Source organism: Panicum hallii, chromosome 5 (assembly GCF_002211085.1).
Source record: "Panicum hallii strain FIL2 chromosome 5, PHallii_v3.1, whole genome shotgun sequence".
Taxonomy (NCBI): domain Eukaryota; kingdom Viridiplantae; phylum Streptophyta; class Magnoliopsida; order Poales; family Poaceae; genus Panicum; species Panicum hallii.
In genome coordinates this window covers 3,921,765-3,942,446 of record NC_038046.1, presented here as the reverse complement: position 1 = coordinate 3,942,446, position 20,682 = coordinate 3,921,765, and the positions used below count along the sequence as shown (strand labels likewise).

Here is a 20,682-nt window from a genome sequence, read left to right as displayed (position 1 = left end):
CTGCCGCGAGAACGTCTCCCATCACGAGAGCGTCTAGGCGACGTCTCCCGTTCACAGCGGGGATCTGCAATTCTGAAAAAAAAACTAATAACCCGGAAAAAGGAACAGACGCTGCTGGGTTTTGTTCCTCAAGAAAAGGAAATACTAACACAGCGAAGACGGACTGTACTGATTAGGCAGCTGCCAAACATGTATTCTCGATATTCAGTAAGAGAAAGCATCACTTGATCTAGTCAGAACCGTGTACAGAAGGTATGGCAGGTAAAAGAAAGAAATGCCAGAGCTGATCCTATAACCCAAGAGGGGGGTGCTTGATCTAATCTCTTAGCATAGCAGATTAGCAGTATGAGCGCCCTAGGTGTGCAACCATCACCACTTGCACGCCTGCCTTTGGATTTTGGAGTTCATGGTGCCCTTCCCCTTGTCCTTGTAGGCATTCCTGGAGGACACAGGCCTTCTCCGCCCATGGGCAGCTGCAATTGCCTTTTTCCTTTGCCTGTTTAATTTTTTTGTGAGTTCCGCGTCTTCCTCATCGTCGTCATCATCATTCGACGAGCTATCATTATCCCCATCTTCCTGGGAAAGCATCTTGCCCTCTGATTCAAGTGGTTCCTTAGCATCCCCATTGCTACCTGAGGGAGGACTTTCCAATCTGTCCTCACCGCTACAACTTGTACCATGCTGCACAGTGAAGAAATGTAAGAAAAACGCCATCAAAAATTTGTTTATTCATTCTTACGGATAGATGACTAACCTCTTCAGAAAAAGTTCCAGCTCCATCTGAATCCCTTGAGGCAAGATTACAATCAGGCTCATCACAGTGGTCCTGAGAAACACCACCAAACGACACTTCAATAACAGTTACTTCTATCTGGACTGGACTACGGGCACAGTTTACGCATATTCAAATTATCTCAGCTATACCTGGTCTATCTTCAAGGAATCAATAGGCACAGCATCACCAATCTCATCATCATCGTCTGAGCTGGAATCATGTCCTTCAGCATCTTCCTCAATGCACTGTAAGCAAGTTTGCAAAAAAGAAGTATCAGAAAACTAAGCTGGAACACAATCTATGCATATATGCATGAACAACAAATTTGCCGAAACATCTGGCCTACCTTCTCCATCTCCACTTGCTCCTTCCTGGTAAATCCACTGGCAGCTAGTTCCTTGTCCAAGGAACCAGCAGACTTTTTCACAGACAAAAAGGATGGCCTGCTATTCCCTTCACCATCACTTTCAGATCCAGCTTGTTCTTCATTTTTCTCTGATGTAAGATTGAACCTAACAGGAAGAAAAGAAATCTCAATAAAAAAAGATTCACTACCAAATTAGGACACATTGAAGCTTTCTTGCATATATTACAAACCTCTTGTTGAAGAACTTGTAGATACACTCAATGTCTCGGTCAAAAAACCTGCAAATGCAAAACTCATTTAAAAAAAATATACCAAACACGATCACATTAGTTATCTGAGTAAGATACATACATTTGCGCATTACAATGAGAAACAGATACCATCTGTGGGAAGTCAATAACTGTAATTTTTTCATCATCATCAATCTGCATGAAATTGGAACTGACGAAAATAATTATACATATAAAAATACAATATGTAGTATCACTGTATACTATATTACAAAGCTAAGTGCTGGCAAGCAGCATCTAACAATTATTCAAAAGGATGGTTCTGGCTCATGCATTTGCAACTTTTCTTTTCGAAAAACTCTTATGCCATAATATCTTATCCATGCATGTTTTAGTTCTATGAATGGTCAAGGATTTAAAACTTCTAAGTCGACAGAAACCGTGAAATGAAAAGGAAAAAAAATACCATGATATTGAACTCATTAAAGTCACAATGTATCAGCCCATGCTCTGCCAAACGGACAATAAGACCAAGAATTGTGTCAAAAACATCATCTGGATTTTGTAACTCTTTCACTTGAACCCTACATAACATAAAGCAACCTGTATCAGGCTCTGCATGACAGAACATACTCTTAGACTAATATAAGAATCCATGGATGGTAAATATATGCTTACAGAGGATATCCCTGCACAAGTGACATGATCACACAATGCCGATTGCAATCTACAGCAGTTGGAACAGGGAAACCATGGTCTCCTAAAGCCTGCCGTATAAGGAGTCAAGGATAACCAGACAAAAAGGTAAATCAAAAGAGCACATAGCTCAGATTGAGTTAATAGAATTAACCTTCATAAAGGCAAATTCCTTCAAAGCTGCAAGTCGTGAGAGGTACAGCCAATTAAAGCTCCTTCGATGCCTTAGATAGTCACGCTTAGATTTCACAGCCCTAAAAGATGTCCTGCCCAACCTATGAAGCTTCATGGCAAGCACTGTACCATCCTCTGTGGCAACCTCAAATATGTCTGGATACCACAGAGATTTTAGAATTAACTTCTTATGCCCCTGTACATTACCAAAACAGAGAATTAACACTAAGAACACAACAAACCTGACTCCTTTCCAACACCAATTTGTCGGCCAACTGAAGCAAAAACTCCTCGACTAACCAAAGTCTTGATGGCAAGGAAGTCATATCCAAGATAGGTGAGCCGATATCCATCATCTGTATGGAACGGAACCAATAAAACAACAAAACAAATTGTGCCAAAGTGCTACCAACCAAAAGTTCCTTAATCAGAACGAACAACCCATACACTCACATTTAGTGGCATCATGGTGCACCAATTTGTTCTTCAAAAGATTCCTGAGCACTTTGTATGTGCCACCATGCCTATATTTACAAAACATAAAGAACATATTCCACTGAGGTAAATACAAATATATTCCACCCAGCAACCAATAGTTTCATTTGTTAAATGGCGGATCAATAATCAACATTAAGAGTAAACACTAGCAGCTTTGAAGATAAACTACCAGTGCAACATATAACTTCATTTACACTACTGAAAAGATAAGCATATAGGATGTCATTATGGTAAGAATGTTATCCACCTAACTGAGCACCACAAACTGCAAGTTGCAAGCCATTCAAGAACTAAAACTCCTTGGTATACTGTGCAAGGTCAAATACCAGCAGTAATACCTCTCCGATTCACATGCTAAAATTGCAATTACATATCAAAATAAACATTTGGAATATAGCAGGAAACATACTTGTTAACATCTAAGACTAGCAAACACAAGCATATGCTCAAGCATAGCCACAAATTGCGCGATTTGGAACAAAAACGGCTTACTTCAGTCCGGCGATCCTGTCAACGAGCTCTGCTGGGACAATCTCGTGCTGTGATCAGTCCAAACCGAAAGCCCAACGTCAGGTGCTGAAACGGGTAATCTCTCACAGGCATAATATGTAACCGGATGAGAGACTGGGATGCAGGGCCTTTGAGTATCTTACGTTGCGCATGCCCATCTCAACGGCGGTGAGGACGCGGAAGTCGTCCTTGGTGAGGTAGCGCAGGGCGTTCACGTCGAGCTTCATGGTGTCCTTGCTGCTACAGGGCAGTGACGATGCGGCGACGACGGGGGCAGCTCTTGCTCGCCGGGGGCCCAGTAGACTCTGGCCTTGGTCGGCTCGGCAGTTGAATCAGTACTCGGAATTCGTAGCCGGGGCACGGGCGGCGCGGCGCTCACGTGGACTAGAATGGCCGCACGAGCTTGGAGGTGCTGCCGCGTATAGCTGAGCGGCGGCGGTGACGGCGAGGGACGCGGGATATCACGGTCGGGAGGACGGCGTGTTGGGGCCTGAGGGGCGGAGGGCGGAGGCGGCCGGGAGCGAGCGGCGTGCGTGGGTGCCTAGCCGACCTAGTTTTCCCATATTTGGGCCGATGGGCTAGACACTACTCTTTGGTGGGCTTTGCAGAGGCCAGCCGCATTCCGACCGATGGCTCGCGCATTGCGGACGGCCCATGCGGCATTGTGCCATCAACATTCGTTTTTATTTATCTAATCCGTCCACCGCTCAGCCTCTTGCATCGGCGTCGGCAAGCCACCGAGCCACGGGCGGACGCACGATCATCAGCAACCGTATTCCGCAAGTGGAAAGGGACATGATTCGGGCGTCCCCGAGCAGCCGAGCACTGAACCTGTCGGCCGGGCGGGTCCGCAAACCAAAAGGCGACCAACAACCCCGCGCGCACCCGGCATCCCACGCCGCCGCGACGACGCAACGCAACCAACACGACGACTTGCTCCTTCCCCCGCTACCATTCCTGGACTTGCAATCCGTTCATACCCCCCTGCCGCGCCGCGCCGGCCACATACGCCGCACCTGCACCGGCACCGGCACCAGGATCTCTCGGGGCTCCCCGTGATCCTGACGCCGATCTCCCTGTCCTGCTCGCACAACCGCACAGGGCCTCGCCCGTACGGCGGACGGCGGGCCGACTGGCGCCTGACGGTTAATGGAATACGAGGTTCCGCGGGGTACAGAGCCGGTCAAATTCTGCAGCTGCCTGCGCGCGAGCAGAAGCACATGCCCAGCTCCTGCTCCGAAAGCCAGGAGTTCGCGTTCAACGAACCTGCTTGCTCTCTCTGCGTAGCGAGCAAGCAGCCGCCCGACCCAACTTGTATATTAGCTCAGCTCCCATTCCTTCGCAGCCTTCTCCTCCTAGACAAGCAGCCAACCAGAGGGGGTTCTCGTCATCCGTGGCTGAACTTCAAGGGCGGACGGCCGGTGATCTGAATGAGCTTTGCGATCGGCAGCTCTGAGCCTGAGCTCTGGTTCTCGATCCCATCGTCGTCGTTCTTGAACCAGAGGGTCCCGTCCGATCACGATGGAGAGGAGGGCGGCGATGAGGAGCGGGCCTCACCGGAAGGGAGCGGTAGCGCACTGCGCCGAGCACAAGCCGCCGGGGTACTTCACGGCGGAGCTGGTGATGGCGTTCCTCCTCGTGGCCGCGTCGCTGGTGCTCCTGCCGCTGGTCCTGCCGCCGCTGTCGCCGCCGCCGTCCCTGCTGCTGCTGGTGCCCGTGGGCCTGCTCGCCGTGCTCGCCGCGCTCGCGTTCGTCCCGCTCGACGCGCAGAGCCACCTCGTCGGCTCCTCGCGCTGATCCCGCGGGGAGGCTTAGATTACCAGCGTACAGTACATAAATTGCTGTGAATTAGGATCGGATTAGCTAGGATTATCTTTTTGGTTCAAGTATTTCCATTGTAACCTGATCATCAGATAAGTTGGATCCGAGCCATGCAGCTCCAATTCATTCATTGATTGAGATCCCATGTATGTGATCCAAATGCAGTAACGATCTAATCCCTGCTGTATCCTAAAAGAAAATGTGATCCAAATGCAGGAATCAGATGCCAAATGAATGAACACCGTGCTGTTTCACCTTTCCTATGCGAACGTATTCTATTGATGAACAAGGGGGGAAAAAGCTACTTTTTTCAGGAGGGGTTGATAACGGAAAAAAAAAACTCTTGAGACAGAGATAAAGTTGCTTTTTATTCCTCTCCTTCAGGAAGAAGAATCCAACCCCTCTCTCTCTCTCTCTCTCCCGTTGTAGAATTCCTTCAGAACTACTCCACGCAGTAAAGGAAAATACACGCACGCATCTCACGTTTTGGCCATGTCCACTCCTTTTCCGTACGCTGCCATCCCCGATCCGGCGCGGCGGCGGTGGAACGGTCGCACTTGCGTCACATGGCTCCGGCGGATGACGGCGTGCTCGCCGTCGTCGCCGCCGAACCGATCAGAGCCGCCTATTGATAGAAATCGATGGACCCCCGGGAGACAGGATGGCGTGTGCGCCGGCAGACGGGATGACGCGCGCCGCACCAACCGAGCACCCGAAGCTTCCCGGCAGGTGTCGCATGCCGGGGTAATCTGACTGGTAGCCCGCTTGCATATATTTTCCACTGTGGAAAATCTTCTCGGCACGTCCCGGTCCACGGCCGATTGGCGATGCGGGAAGCGTTCGTCCTCCGAGCACGCGTTGACCTAAAGGTAGACGACGGGCCAAAAAGGTTCTCACGATCGGGAAAGATCCGTACTGTGCTTGGTACGGATGTACCTTGACATTCCTAATTTGAATGCCTCGTTTTTTTTTCTCCTTCAAAACGTGTAGTCGACCAGCTGCCCATAATGCTTTGGACGACATCTCGCGTGATGACATGTACATGTCACCTAACGATGTGAGTAGGCTTCGGGTCCGAGGCTTGAGCGTGTAACCTGTAAAGAAAACATCCATCATCTCACTGTTTCGCACACATCATCTCACAGCTATACTATACCCTTGCCGCGCTGCTCTTGCACTCTTGGTCCCGACCGGAGCCGAGCAACACGGGCCTGCAGGTATGCGTATACTGACAACTACTTGCGCTGCGCATAATCCGGCCTGGATGACGCATCAAGCATTCAGGCGTGGAGATTGGAACACGGAAGGAAAAAGTTCTCTTTGCCTTTCTAACATTGCGCAGAATTCAAGTTTCCTCCAAACCATCCGCCTACGCTCCTTGACTCGCGATACCGAACAAATATCCTCCCTGCTGGTTTCTCTCAGTGGGTTTTCTCTTTTTTTTCTTATATTTATTTTGGCTAAATCATGAACATATATATGATATAATTTAGTAAAAAAATTATTATACTTTTAGATATAAGATACTTTTCTATAATTAATTCATAGTTACAGTTTCCGTAGTCCAATTATAGTGGGCTAATCATTATATGCTTGAGGTGTAAGTAAAAATTTTAATTTAGTTGTTTAAACATACATGATTCAATGAGTATGAAATTTTTACTACAGCTCAAGAATATAATGATTAGCCCACCATAAAATTTTCACCATTATTTGACCATAGAAATTGTATCTATGAATTAATTACAGAAAAGTATATATCTAAAAGTATAATAATTTTTTTACTAAATTATATTATATAATATAATCACTGCATAGATCTACTCATGTGGAGTCCAGCAAAATTAGATTTTCTATTTTATGAAATTTTAGTGATTTACTATAATTTTTCAAAGATTTATCCAAATTAAACATAAAATAAAAATAGAAAAATTACTGAGAGAAACCAGTCAGGGAGATGATTTGTCCGGTATCGCGGGTTTGAGAAGTCCATACGGGAGATTCCATTATCTAAGGAGAAAACTCGGATTCGGCATAAAGTTCAGGATGGTAAATTCCTTTTTCCAACACCAAATAGAGAGGCGGAGGCTGGGCCAGACATGGCTGGATCTTCCTCCCCGGGCCCTGCTGACGCCATGACCCAACAACAGCAACGCTTGTCCTCCTGATCGATCGGAATCCGGCCCCGATCCAATCGATCAGCAGCGAGCTCTCGCTCAGCGCTTCACTCCGGGCCCTCCATGGGCCTGCTTGCATACCTGCTGAATCTGACTAAAACTGCAGGCTGGTAAGCTCAGCATCTCTCTCGATTAATAATTACCTACACGGCTCGAGTACTCCTTGTTTAACTCAGGGCCCCACCATAAAGCCGCATTCGCAGTCAATCTGAACTGCTCAGGACTGTTGAAGAGATCACTGCTACCAGACCACTACTCCGCGACGCTCCAGCTCCAGCAACACTCCGTAGGCCGGGACAAATAACCGTTCAAAGAAGCAAGTACTCCTCTGCCTCTGCTTTCCCGAGCTCCAAAGAGGTAACAGCGGCTCGTTGCTAAGCTCCACAAGACCACAACGATATCCCCAGCGGCTAGCTTCTTTAATACACTGTTAGTCTGCTACGGCTAGTACCATACCGGCTTAGACGTTATTAGAGTACACGAAGCCTGTTAAGTACCTTCTCTGAAAGTCTGAATTCCCCCCTTTTTTGCGGATTTTCTGAATTGCTCTTGCCTGCGGCCATTATTGATGTGTGCTCGTCCAATCATAAGATTAGTAGTACTTTTCTAGTTTTCCTTTTGTCATGAAAATGTGATTACAAAACCTCAAAGGCCTCATAAAAGGCCATCAATTATTATGTACTACTAATATGTGTGCTGCGCTGGACAACTGGATCGGTTCCTGGGCGAAAAGGCAACATGGACCACGGTACTCTCCGGACTGGGAACCACTCAATTCTCTCTGCTCTGCTCGTGCAACTACAGACCATTTGAACTCAAACCAAAATGGAGAGCTTTTTCTTTAAAAAAAAAACTAGACCACGTAAAAAATCCTTTTTCTCAATGCATGCACCCGGTCCCTACAGCTACTAACGTAAGAACTAGTTGCGCGCATGACTGCGTTCAGCAACGTAAAACGAATCATGTGCAAGAGGATGTGCACACTGCACAGTCCCGGGCTTGTTCTTCTGTGCCAGCCAGGACAGTCAACGCTGTGTCCTCTGACCTCCTCTCATGTGCCGCTCTGCCTGCAGGCTGCCACACCGAGGCTGGCCTGGCCTGGCCACTCCACCCGGTGCCAAACAGAAGGGCCGGGACGCGCCCTCCCTCCCTCAGCTCCCTCCCCGCGGTCTCGTGTCACCACGTACGGACCACACCACCTCACTGGCTCACAGTGACTGGCGCCAGTGCCGCGGGGGCGCCCAGAACCAGAAGAACGCGAGCACAGAAACAGTGCAGGCATACGGATGAATCGGCTCTGCATTTATTTGCACATTATCGTTACACCAGATGTCTATAGGCCGAACTTGAGGTCAGTTTACCTGCGGCGACAGTCAATATGGCTTCCTAGAATACCTGCAAGATCGCAGCTCACTGGTGGAAGGTGGCAGGTGCTTCGACGGGACTGTCACCTAAGATGATACAATCGCTTTTGTTGCTGGTTTCCTGGGAGATTTGGAATGAGAGGAATGGAAGAATCTTCCGACACCAAGAATTCTCAATCCAAACGTTGCTTGCAAAAATCAAGGAGGAAGCTCCTCAATCCAAGCGTTGCTTGCAAAAATCAAGGAGGAAACTCGTGCCTGGTGCTTGGCAGGAGCTAAATGTGTGAGTGATTTATGGCCAGGAGGTTAGGCTAGATCTCAACTTTTTGCTTCTTTTTTTGTTTAGACCTTGTTGTTTTGTTCTCACTCTTCTATATATTAATATAAGAACGGCAAAACTCTTGCCGGTTTCTTTTTTTTTTTTTTAAAAAAGAATATATGAACTTCAAACCCACTCCGTTTTGCATGCCACATATATGAACTTCAACAGCAACACAGCATCACCAGCGTTCCATTAGGTGGCCTCCAAAACGGAGGCATGCTTTCTACAGATTAGCAGCATAAAAAATTCTCGACACGAACTCCAACTCCAAGAGATGTTTCACGAGGAAACGGCTAACGATTTACAAGGCTCGTATCAGGACGCGACGCTGGTAATCTCTCCTCGCTCCGTTACTTCCAACGGCGGCTCCGCCGCGGCCGCCGCGGCCCCGCTGACGGCGCCTTCCTCCTTGGCCGGGGTGAGAATGGCGGCGCCGACGCAGGGGCCGCACGTGCGCTCCACCCAGGCCTCCAGGTCGCGGCCGCCGCCGGCGGCTTGGCCGAGCGCGCGGCGCCCAAAGCAGAGCCGCCCCACGGCCAGCGCTGCAGCCGCCAGCACGGCCACGACGGCCAGCATGGCGATCACCGGGCCGTACGACCCTCTCCCCGCGGCGCCCTCGCTAGCGGCTGCGCCCTCGACGCCGTACGCCACCGGCACCGGCACCGGCACCGTGAGGGCCGGTGGAGTTGGCGCCGGCGGCGGCGGGGGCATGAACGCCGACATTGCCTGCGGGCAGCGCGCTCCAACAGCGCGGCTCCAGCTCCAGATGAGAGCTCCCTAGGGTTTTAGAGAGAGAGAGAGAGCGATAGAGGTTGCTATCAAGTGTAGGAGACAAGGGAGGAAAGCGTGGTGTTGGAAGCAAGAGGAGAGCGTGCGTGGAAGCTGGAGAGGAGCTTTGTGTGTGTGGATTCCTCCCCCGCCCGGAGAGAAGGAAAAGACGGTTTCAGTTCGCTCCTTGCGGTAACATTTAGGTCAGGTGCAGTGCCAGCGACTCGAGCATTTGGCGCAAATGGTCTAGGTTTTGGCCGGCCCTTACTGTGAAAAGGCTCTCCCTTCCCTGCACTGCCATTCCTGGTACCGGTCGTCTATTCATCGCCGGCCGTTCCAACAGTCTATTTACCTCTTGGTAGGAAAAATCAAAACTTTTCCAGCCGCGGGCCGCCTGTTCGCATATTACATCTGGGCTCGGTCCTCTGGTTGGTGGAGGCATCAGGCATGAATGGTTGAATTGCAGGCGGCCGGAGCACGGGCCTTTTTCAGGTTGCTGTCCGGCTCCGGCAACGGACACCACCCGGGTGATATTAATTAGCCGCGAGATACGCCTCGAGATGCGTGAGATGCTCGGCAGTGACGCCTGGCCTGTCAGCCAGCCCCGGTGGGCGCCCCATACCGTGCGATCACAAGCCGCTGCTGCGGCCGCGCCGCATGCCTTCATGTCCTCGCCGCGCGCCCGGCTGGCTGGCCGGCTCGAGTCGACTCCCCTGTGCGGCGCGCTGGAGCGGTTAGAAACGGTAGCGCCAGGGGCGAGTGATCTGTGAGGTTGATGCGGGGTGGCAACTGGCAACGCCGCGACGACGTTCTTCTAGCTCGGCCAGCGGGGGAGGGACGGTGGGGCATGGCGCCGCCCGGGCGCATGGTTTGGGCCGGCCGGCCACCGTCCTGTGGCTCGCCCGTGGAGATTCTCTGCCGTGGGGACGAAGGGGGCGGGGTCCGGCTCTGCGCCCCTCGTGGCCGCGGCAAGCGGCTGCCGGGCGAGCGCCCGGCCGGCAAGTTCACCCCCACGGCCGGCAGAGAGCACGCACCGCGTTCGTCTTTCTGCTGGGTCCTTTGCCCCCATGCCGCGTTGGTTCCTCTGGCGGGCCGGGGTTGTCTGTCACGGGCGCGTCGTCCTTTGCTGTCCAACCCACCACCTTTGTGTCCGCCTTGCTCCGAATTTTGCCTAGGCGAGCCGCAATACCAGATTTGTCAGCTCCGTCCGTCCGGCCCATGCGTTCAGCTCCGGACGATAAGAAGGGGATTTGAATTTTGAAACCGTTCGAGTTTCTTTCCTGCTTGACATGGGCCGGCTGATCTTGTCTCAAATGGGGGGCCCAAAGGCCCGGTATAGCGAACAGGCCTGCATCACACCAAGACCAACTTCATCACGACGCATCAGCTAGGAGGGCTACAGCTGCGTCAGATCTAGCAAAACACGAGGCCTACTCTAGAGACCGGGCCAGGATCTGTGTTCACTTAATTATTATTTGTTTGAAATGATGTGTTCACTTTACACTTGAAGAGATTTTTGCCGAGCTGAGCGACATGGATGGGGATTGGACCTACGCTGGAAAAGAGTAACAAATCAATTTGGACACAGACGGTAGATTGTGAACCCGAATTCTCTAATTCCAGCTCAGTATGCTCCCAACCACATTATAAATTTATAATGCCCGTTCCTTTCATTTTCCTAATATCCTCTGGATATACGATGCTCGTTTCGAGTCTTCTGCAGTTTTTTTTTGGGCAATCTTCTGCAGTTTAAAACTCCATTTCGCAATTTCCTTCGTACATCCACGAAAAAAGAAGCAGGACACCTTGAAAACAAACGAACAATCAAAGCAAACAGGGATCTGCAAACCATCATCTGCATCTTCGCAAATCGATGTGTATGTACACTTTGGTTGGATGACAGCATAACACACGGTACGATCACTGCACAATTACTCCTTGCTACTACTACCTCAGAACTAAGCAGAAACTCGAGCAGATTCCTTCACCCTCCGCCCTAGCTCCGCGGATGCAGTCACGCAGTAAGCTAGCACGGAGCCGCGCGCCGCCGGGCGGCGTCACATGCCGTTGATGCAGGAGAAGATCCTCATGCTCCGGCCCCTCGGCAGCGCGCCCGGCTGCCGCCACACGGGCGAGGCCCCCACCTCTCCGGCCAGCTCCTCCAGGGACCGGTGCCGGCGGTGCGCCATCTCGCTGCCCGCGGGCACCTTGCCGCGCGCGGCGGCCTCCCACTGCTTGCCATCCCAGGCGCCGCCGTCCTCCACGCGGGCGCCGAACCGCCCGGCGTGCGCCGAGCCGGTGGAGCTGCACCGCGAGTAGCTCCGCGTCCGCCGCTCCTTGATGGCCTTGTAGATGAACGGGATGAGCCCCTCCATCGATCCCGGCGGCTGGCGAGCACGCACGACGCGACGACGCCGATCGCTGCGTGCGGCTCCGGCTTTCCGCTAGAGGTCGAAGAAATGGTGGTTGGCTGGCTCTGGCGGTAACTGGTAAGCCCCGGCTGGGTGAGCGAGACGCTTCGTTGTTTTAATTTATAGCCGGGGAGGGGAAGCCGCGCGCGCACGCGCTGGTTTCTCCGTGTGTCTCGCTTTCAGGCTCGGGCGACGGGTTCAGAGACGTCGCTTGGACCCGGCTGCTGGCTCTTATCTTGCGTGTGGTCCATCGGCCATCGCCTCCTCTCCTCCTCCTCCTCCTCCTGGTGTCGCGTTTGTGTTTGGGCTCCGGTTGCTTGTGCCCGACAGCGGTTGATGCTGACGGTTTTGTTCAGTTCCTAGCCACTGCAGTGTTGTGTAGTTGTGCCCCTCGTGCTTTTGGTTTTTCTTTTGCTTATCGTGTTAGTAATTGGGACGGCCACATGGGTACTTGGGTAGCTGCAGTATTCTAGGCGATGGTTTTGGCTGGCCGCCTGTTTCCTTTTCGCAGCTCGGCTGCTTATGGACCTCATGAAGGAGAACATGCAAGCGCTTGGCCAAATAAACTCTCTTCATTTTTTCTGTTTTCTCATGGAAGGCAAGAACATCTAGAATCTCAAAGAAATTTGCCATTCATTTCATTAGTTCGGGTGAGTATGATTGAAGCGAGAAATGCCAAAGAAAAAAAGAATGTAGTATACAATTAGGACTGCGATGAGAGACCGATTTCGTGTCGTGCTGCTTGTTAAGCCTGCTGTGATGTGGTGGAGAGCGATCACGGTAGCGTCGAAAAGTCAGCTCGACGGTTGCCTGACCCTTGACGCCATCGCTCTCTTCATGATTTTCTAGTGCCTAAAACAATGGGGTTCATTTGAGGTAGGCGTATTCCCCAGACCTGCACCAATCAACCAATGCACCAGGTTGCTAGACAGGTTTGACCGTCAGCTGGGCAACGCAGGCTCAATCTTGGCCGGTTTCATTCTAAAATCTCGTTCTGGTCTGGATGACCAGATCGGACAGACTCCCTGGAATGGGACGACGAAATGAGAGTACTCGCTCCCAGCTCAACTCTGCACAAATTTGCCCCAAATGCATAAACTGATGGTGTCTGGTCACATGAAAACCCAACGACCTAACATTTTTTCGGTTCCGTTTGCAAAACACAGGACGCATGCCTGGCTTTGTTTATGCAGGATACAGATCGAGATGCCGTGCTACCCATGACGAGCAACGACCACACGAACGCCGCATGATTTAGCTTAGCATGCTATGTAGTCCGTCCCTATGCTACTCGAATAGAAGCAACAACCTGATAAGGTTTTATAATTGGTCTAGTTGGTGCCTACCAATCCGGTAGCAAGCATCAGCGTTGAAACTGAAAACACCAAGGCTGCCCTACGGGTTGCCGATCCAGATCGAGCTGGACGAGAATGACGTGCTGTGCAGATGTCGCCGGCGCAGGAGGGAAGCTTGATTCGCCACGGCAGGTTTCTGCTGTAGACTTGGCCTGGACAACAAAATTATGGAGAGTTACCAACTCAATTTCCACAAGATGTAAATTGCCTCGCTTCTAGCCTCCTTTTCTTTATTGTTTAATCTGTTTTAGCACCAAACTCTAATGTCCTCAAGTACATGTGCAGCATTTGAAAATACAGTATGGTTGCCCATGCCTTTCCCTCGATCCGAAGTACTTAAAACATATCATCCTGATATGGCTTTTTTTAATGTACAAGCAGATATGGTAAACAAAATGAGATTATCCAACACTTCATCTGGATGCATGTCGTAAGCTGTGGAGTTCCCTATTTACCTGTCGCCCTTTTCTCAGAGAAGAAGGCTTGATTTGCACAGGTACCTAACCTAACCTAACCTAACCCGGTTTTGAATTGAAACATAGCAGCCGGTGCGTTTATAAACAGATAAGTTTTCCCGGAGCTATCAGTGTCTACAGAAAACTGGCAGTATCGAGTACCAACTGAAGTTTTCCATTCAGACCAGATGCATATCTTCTGGCGAACCGTGTAAAACTATGTGCTAGTTAAGTGGCAGAGCTGGAGATGAGATTAAGCTGTACTAGCCTGCACCTTCCATGCAACTTGTCACACTGAAAACGTGTAAAGCGAGCGAAGCAATGACAAGAAGACAGCCGAGCAGTTACAGAGTAGCAATCAAAGGATTCAAAGCAAAAGGGGAACAAAAATCATCGGCTGTTTTGGATATATATGATATTTTCTTTTCGATAACATCTTTTTTTTGGATATTATCCACTCAGTACTCACTGCCAGAGTGTTTCAGGTTTTTTTTTTTGAGAAAGAGTGTTTCAGTTGTTCTGACGAAAACTTAAATCCATGGTTCAAATCTGAAGTACAGTCATCAGTGGTCGTCATCACTCTAACAGGACTACAAAGCATGTTTAGCAAGTAGGCTGATGGGGTCATCTGTACAAGTGGGCTTACAGTGTCTGAACTCGGAAGAGATAGAGGTATCCACCTTAAGCTTCCAGATAATACAGAGAAATAGAGTTAACAAATGGGACGCAGCCATGCAGGTCGCCGTTGAAGTCGCCCAGTCGATGGGATGGCTGCTGGAACAGACACGGATGATTCTGTGGGAAGTTTGCCGATGCAATCATCAGGCGTCCGCCGTGGTCGACCAGGATTTCCAATCGAAGCTTGTACTGAATGAAAAAAAATAATGGCACACGTTGTTCTCAAGTTTTAGGTGGTGGTGTTGACGAGGGCACAGGCGCAGCACCACGCGATAGACCGGCCACCTAACCCAAGCAGCTAGCTGGCTTCAACCTCCTCCGGTGACTCAGTCCGGACTCACCAGAGCTTCCGAGCATTATCTTCTCCTTAGCTTCCATTCCCTGACGAGAGAAATGATCCGGATTGGCTCTGTCAGGTGTGATTCAGACTGTATTTCACCTTTGTGTTAGCCGCATCCAAATTAACCCTGTTCTGGTTGGGGTATCAGGTTCTCCTTGGAACGACACTATAGATTCCCTGACGAGAGCTCCCTTCGTCATCGTCTCCGAAAGGGGATTGGGAGTCCGGTCAGCAAAAGGCGGTCGATGCTGACCGGCGTCGGGGAGAACCTGTGGATGGACTCCGGCTGCGGCTGCAGGCGGCCGTTGTTTCGCCGCCGTTTCCTCCCCTGCGCGAGGCGAGTGCGCCAAGCCGGAAAGCGTCGTCAGGGGAGACGAGACTCGTCGTAAAGGTGCAAATCCAGTGAACCGATTGACGTCGTGTTGTACTGGCATGTCGCTAGCTGCTTCAACGCGACATGATGGGGTCGTTGCTAACAGTTACTCTTGCGTCGTCTTTGACAAGGTTTGGATAAGCCTCACCTAATCCTTCGTCAGTGTTCAGAAACCTGGGAGCTACCAGCTACTAGCAGCAGCTCCCAGGTTTATTAATCCTTCCTTTCTCCCTTTGCTGTAACTCTGTCTGAATCCTCAGCACCATCGAGGGGAAAAAAAAACTCTGAACCCTCAAACTCCATTGCCCACCGCCCAGGAAGCCAGGATCAGTGGCAAATTCACAGGTGGGACCCCCATCCCCCCAAGCTGACCTCCTCAAAAGAGCATAGAAAAGAGTTCGGGAATCAGGACTTCGGGAGCCCTGAAGAACAGAAGAAGCCCAGCATTGGCGCATTGCACACAGAAAACGAAACATGGAAGGAAACCATCTATTATTTAAACGGGCCCTTATGGGCTACACAGGCCATATCGATGACTCCCGTGTCCAGGCCTGGCCCACAGAACGTAATCTCCCCCACACTCCAACGAACTATTATATGGGCTTTTATCCTTCTTAACTAAATTGGGCCTTGCTCTAGGAAGAACGTCAAATTACGTCAAATATTTTCTTTTTCAAAAAAAGCGTAAAAGAAAATTGGTTCAGATATGGTTTAGCAACACGCACAGGAACCCAATATTTCTCCGTTAATTTTTTCGATCACGTTTTGAGTTTGAATTTTCCTTAGACTTTCACGAATGCTCCTCAGAACAAAAGAATTATCTGGAAAAGAAAATACCCGGAAGTAAAAGTAGCACGGTTTTCAGATTTCTCATCAAGAGGAGACGAAACACGTTGACAGAATAGCAGCACGGCGAACCCGTTTTCTCGCAGCGCGTGCTGCCCTCGTGCGAGAGCAGTCTCTTCCCCTCCTGCTAATCCACCTCCCGATGCCGCCCAAGTCGAAGGCGGCGGCCGCCGCCGCGGAGCCGGTCTCCGTCGAGGACCTCTTCACCTCGCTCCACCGCCACATCCAGGCCAGCGAGTTCGAACAGGCCGCCAAGGTCGCCGACCAAGGTCAAGCACCCCTCCCCCAGCGCGTCTCGGAGCCTGTCTATGCCCTAACCCCCGTTCGAATCTGACCCCGACCGGTTCCGCAGTTATCAAGGCGGCGCCGGGGGACGAGGACGCGGTGCGATGCAAGGTGGTGGCGCACATCAAGGCCGACGAGATCGACAAGGCGCTCGCCGCGATGCGCGCCGCCGAGCGCCTCCCCATCGACCTAAGCTACTACAAGGTGATGCGAGTTGCTCCCCTTTTACTCTCTTCGCCTGTTTGATCTGTATGTTGAGTTGCTGTCATCCCTGCTTGGCTCAGTAGGCTGTGGTTACGATACATGAGTGGTCAGATCTGTTTGTGTTTATGTCCTAGGATAAAAATCTGTCGATCTGTGTGATTGAAACGAAAGTCTTCACTTGATTAGCTTCTCCCAATGCAGTTTAGTTCTGATTGCAAACTGCTGATGCTAGCCACTTTGCATAGTGAATTTTGCTGGAGGTCATGCGATTCACCGCAATTGTTGCATTGCATCCTGCAATTGTTGTATTGCATGCTAGTATTCCACACTCTACTGAAACTTATGATTCAAATGTTGTGAAAACTATATCGAGGGGTAGTAAGGAAGGCAAAATCATATGTGCAGTTATCTGACATATTTGGCAAGAACTACTGATGGAGAAGAAACTTCCGTTTTATGTTTTAAACTTGTAATGCTTTGGCTTAAATATGAAGGAATTCAGTAGTCCTGCCGGTCGGACACAAGTGATTATGCCTGGTATTAATTCTGCTGTTCCAATATTCCCCAGGGTAACTATTGTTCATATCTATCCATCTAGCTTAAACATCTTGACAGGGTCAACTCTTATTAATTCCACAAATTTAACTCTATGGTCTATCATACCTGTTGAATTCTTACATCTGGACCCTGTTGCATTTCAGTAATAAATTATACGCTGAAGTTAAAGTAAGGCTAGACTTGATTCTTTATCAAGTGCTGATCTTTGTCTTTTCGTTGAGATTCCTTCTGCACTGTTTGATTTTGTAATCAGTTTTGGATTAAAACGTCGTGTAGGAGACTCGTGCACTAGTTTTTGGCCAATTTGATGCTAGAGTATCATCTTTTTTTTGTTACTAAGAACAATTTGTTTTATCAAACTAAGTATTATTATTATTACTATTATTATTCAGGCCTACTGCTACTACAGGCAAAACAAACTGCAAGAAGCTCTGGATCTTTTAAGAGGTCAAGAAGAAGATGCAGCTATTCTCCAGCTGGAATCCCAGATTTTGTACCGGCTAGGAAGAATGAATGACTGCATGAATAGCTATGAGAAGCTTCAAAAATTTAAGATTGACTCAATGGATCTGAAGATAAATATCATTGCTGCTCTGGTTGCTGCTGGAAGGGCTTCTGAGGTGCAGACAGCTATGAAGGCACAAAAGGTTGATCTTACCACGAGAGCACTCAGGGATACTCGTAGCTTTGAGCTCGCATACAATTCTGCTTGCTCCTTGATAGAAGACAAGAAGTATTCAGAAGCTAAGGAGCAGCTGGACTTGGCTAAAAGGTGAATTTCCTGCTGCAGCGATTGCTAATGAACATGCTCCTTAAATTTACTGGACTAATCCATCCATTACGACAATATTTAATAGTCAGATTGATAATTTAAGAAAACTCTGATTTTTTTCAATGGTTAACTAGTTTAATTCTTTCCTGTTTGCATAGTGAAATTAGGTTCCGATGTCTTTCAAGGAGACGCTAAATTGTTGCTTCATGATTATGGAGATGCAGCTCAACTCATGAAATTATGGAAGATCTATACCATGATTGGGCAGTCTTTAAGCGTAAACAATTAGCTGTATTCTAATATCCTTTTTTATAATGCAGAATTGGGAAAGAAGAGCTTATGGTGGAAGACTATGGTGAAGATGAGATTGAATATGAACTAGCTCCTGTATCTGCTCAGCTTGCTTATGTGCAACAGGTAACTAGATCTGGAGAAGTTTTGTTACATAAAGCCCAACCATTATCCTATTAACCCGTCTTCATCATCATATTTTCAGCTACAAGGACAATCTCAAGAAGCCATGCAAACCTATGTTAATATGATAAACAAAAAGGCAGCTGATACATCATCACTTGCTGTGGCAACAACAAACCTTATTTCACTAAAAGGTACAAAAGATGCTGCAGATAGCTTGAAGAAGCTTGATCGGCTTATTGAAAAATCTACTGCTCCAAACCATTTGCAACTTGTTGAAAGCCTTGACTTCAAGTTGTCCCAAAGGCAAAAGGAAGCTCTGTATTCTGCCCGTGTTCTTTTACTCCTCCATACAAATAAAACTGATCAGGTTTGTTTTTGCAAAGTCAATTTATCTCCCGCTTCCCTTCTGTGAAGTGATTACCTATTTGATTTTTTTACTTAGGGGTGTAGTGAGATCATTCGGTTCTCTGCATTTCTTTGCTCATACCGGTGAAATTTCTAATCTTATTTCAGTTAGAATTTCTAGCAGGTTATAATATTAAAGCCAGCAGCGACATGAATGGTGATTAAGTAGTTTTTCTTTTTCACTTGAGAAATATTATTGGATTGCAAACTAGTGTGGGAGGTCTGTTACTAAACTAGATCTGTTCCGTGCACATTCTAAACCTCTTTCCTGACACCTTAGCAGGGGTACCCCTACAGTTGTTCAGTTCCGCAGGCTGTAGCTTTTTTTTTTTTTTTGCTTTCATTGTTATGGCTGAACTACAGCGTTGTCAATTCAGTTTATAAGTAAAATGACTATGATCAATATAATTTTGTTTGATTGTAAAATGACTCTTGCGTGCAAAAATGTTCATGCGTCTATATAATCACCTAACTGGAAAATTGTCATCATCAGTATCCCTTTCATCTCTTTGGTGGGCACTTTTATGGCGAGTCTCTTAGTGATTGCTCATTTCTGTTCTTAATCTTTTTGTAGGCACATGAGTTGGTCAGTGCACTGCTTGGTATGTTTCGAGATAGTGTATTCCCAGTTTTACTTCAAGCTGCTGTTCATGTGAAAGAAAAAAAGGTTCAGAAAGCTGAAGAAGTTCTTAGCCAGTACTCTGAGAAGCATCCTGAGAATTCTAAAGGGGTCCTCCTTGCCCTTGCTCAGATTGCTGCTAATGCCAACCATTTTCAGCTTGCTGCTGACTCGCTGTCCAAAATACCTGACATTCAGCACATGCCTGCAACAGTTGCTACACTAGTGGCTCTTAGAGAGCGACTAGGTGACTCGAATGCTGCAGCGTCTGTACTTGATTCTGCTATCCAGTGGTGGAAGAATTCCATGACCGGGGATAACAAATTAGATTTGTTCACGAGGGAGGCTGCTGAGTTTAAGCTCAGTCATGGACGTGATGAAGAGGCTTGTCTGTTGTACGAGGAACTTGTTAAGAGCCATGGAAGCACTGAAGCTTTGGCTGGGCTCGTAGTGACTTCAGCACGCACTAACCTGGAGAAGGCTGAACAATACGAGAAGAAGCTGAAGCCATTGCCAGGCCTCAAAGGAGTTAATGTTGAGAGCTTGGAGAAGACATCTGCCGCAAGGCATGTTGAAGGGCCTCAAGACATGACGGTAGACGTTCCTGAGGAAGTGAAGAAGCAAAAGGCAAAGAAGAGGAAGCGGAAGCCTAGATACCCGAAGGGCTTTGATCCAGCAAACCCGGGGCCGCCACCGGATCCTGAGAGATGGCTGCCCAGGAGAGAGCGATCCAGTTACCGTCCAAAGAGGAAGGATAAGAGGGCTCAGGTCAGAGGTGCTCAAGGAGCTGTAAGTAGAGAGACAGCGGCTACCAATGCCAGTGGTTCTTCAAAAGGAAGCCAAACAACAAGTTCATCAAAGACTCCAGCGGCAAACACCGATCAACCAAAGGCTAGCAACAAATCCAGGAAGAAGAAGTCGAGGTCTTAGATGATTTTTTTTAAAGTTAAACAAATTGACAGTGCAAAGGACATGCCCATTTACCTTGTTGACTTGCAATTTTGGGTTGGATTGCTTGCGTATTTGCTTTGCTTTTGCAGTTTGTTTAAAGTGACTTGAAAATTAAACGGTTCATTTTACATTATTTTCTGATTACCTATGCTATATGTTGTTAGAGATCCTGAATAGTTTACAGTATATTAATTGTCAGATAATCATGCATGTTGCAAAGCCTGATTTCAGTTTCACCGCTAGCAGAGCGTGAATCCGAAAACCTTTTTTTTAGAAAGAATACGAACACCTTTGTCCTGGCGTTGCATCGC

The 20,682-nt window shown here is 48.7% G+C and overlaps 4 protein-coding genes across 4 annotated transcripts; 2 read left to right on the top strand and 2 right to left on the bottom strand.

Annotated features, from left to right (window-relative positions):
- Positions 1–154: 154 nt before the first annotated feature.
- Positions 155–3,758, bottom strand: LOC112893767 (serine/threonine-protein kinase rio2-like). Its single transcript, XM_025961242.1, has 13 exons — positions 3,394–3,758; positions 3,233–3,279; positions 2,696–2,766; positions 2,485–2,598; positions 2,223–2,398; positions 2,051–2,139; positions 1,839–1,956; positions 1,494–1,567; positions 1,373–1,420; positions 1,122–1,287; positions 925–1,020; positions 755–826; positions 155–681 (listed from the first exon to the last, which is right to left on the bottom strand). Exons 1-13 carry the CDS (start codon positions 3,475–3,477, stop codon positions 370–372), a joined length of 1,467 nt encoding a protein of 488 aa, XP_025817027.1. The 5' UTR covers positions 3,478–3,758; the 3' UTR covers positions 155–369.
- A 495-nt stretch (positions 3,759–4,253) lies between these two features.
- LOC112895090 (protein AUXIN-REGULATED GENE INVOLVED IN ORGAN SIZE-like) lies at positions 4,254–5,239 on the top strand. Its single transcript, XM_025962969.1, has one exon. The coding sequence runs from the start codon at positions 4,772–4,774 to the stop codon at positions 5,045–5,047; it is 276 nt and encodes a 91-aa protein (XP_025818754.1). The 5' UTR covers positions 4,254–4,771; the 3' UTR covers positions 5,048–5,239.
- Positions 5,240–11,462: 6,223 nt separating this feature from the next.
- LOC112894356 lies at positions 11,463–12,239 on the bottom strand. The gene has a single exon (XM_025962040.1). The coding sequence runs from the start codon at positions 12,075–12,077 to the stop codon at positions 11,760–11,762; it is 318 nt and encodes a 105-aa protein (XP_025817825.1). The 5' UTR covers positions 12,078–12,239; the 3' UTR covers positions 11,463–11,759.
- Positions 12,240–16,214: 3,975 nt separating this feature from the next.
- LOC112894066 (signal recognition particle subunit SRP72) lies at positions 16,215–20,519 on the top strand. Its single transcript, XM_025961649.1, has 6 exons — positions 16,215–16,429; positions 16,513–16,649; positions 17,600–17,979; positions 18,300–18,396; positions 18,476–18,763; positions 19,376–20,519. Exons 1-6 carry the CDS (start codon positions 16,303–16,305, stop codon positions 20,348–20,350), a joined length of 2,004 nt encoding a protein of 667 aa, XP_025817434.1. The 5' UTR covers positions 16,215–16,302; the 3' UTR covers positions 20,351–20,519.
- Positions 20,520–20,682: the final 163 nt, after the last annotated feature.

Bases quoted from the DNA above. Each gene is read 5' to 3' on its own strand.
- LOC112894356 (XM_025962040.1), bottom strand. From the start codon at position 12,077: ATGGAGGGGCTCATCCCGTTCATCTACAAGGCCATCAAGGAGCGGCGG.
- LOC112895090 (XM_025962969.1), top strand. From the start codon at position 4,772: ATGGAGAGGAGGGCGGCGATGAGGAGCGGGCCTCACCGGAAGGGAGCG.
- LOC112894066 (XM_025961649.1), top strand. From the start codon at position 16,303: ATGCCGCCCAAGTCGAAGGCGGCGGCCGCCGCCGCGGAGCCGGTCTCC. The intron at 16,650-17,599 runs GTGATGCGAGTT...ATTATTATTCAG, and splicing joins TCGACCTAAGCTACTACAAG to GCCTACTGCTACTACAGGCA. The intron at 18,764-19,375 runs GTTTGTTTTTGC...ATCTTTTTGTAG, and splicing joins ATACAAATAAAACTGATCAG to GCACATGAGTTGGTCAGTGC.
- LOC112893767 (XM_025961242.1), bottom strand. From the start codon at position 3,477: ATGAAGCTCGACGTGAACGCCCTGCGCTACCTCACCAAGGACGACTTC. The intron at 1,288-1,372 runs GTTTGTAATATA...TCTTCCTGTTAG, and splicing joins TACAAGTTCTTCAACAAGAG to GTTCAATCTTACATCAGAGA. The intron at 1,021-1,121 runs GTAGGCCAGATG...ACTTGCTTACAG, and splicing joins AGCAAGTGGAGATGGAGAAG to TGCATTGAGGAAGATGCTGA.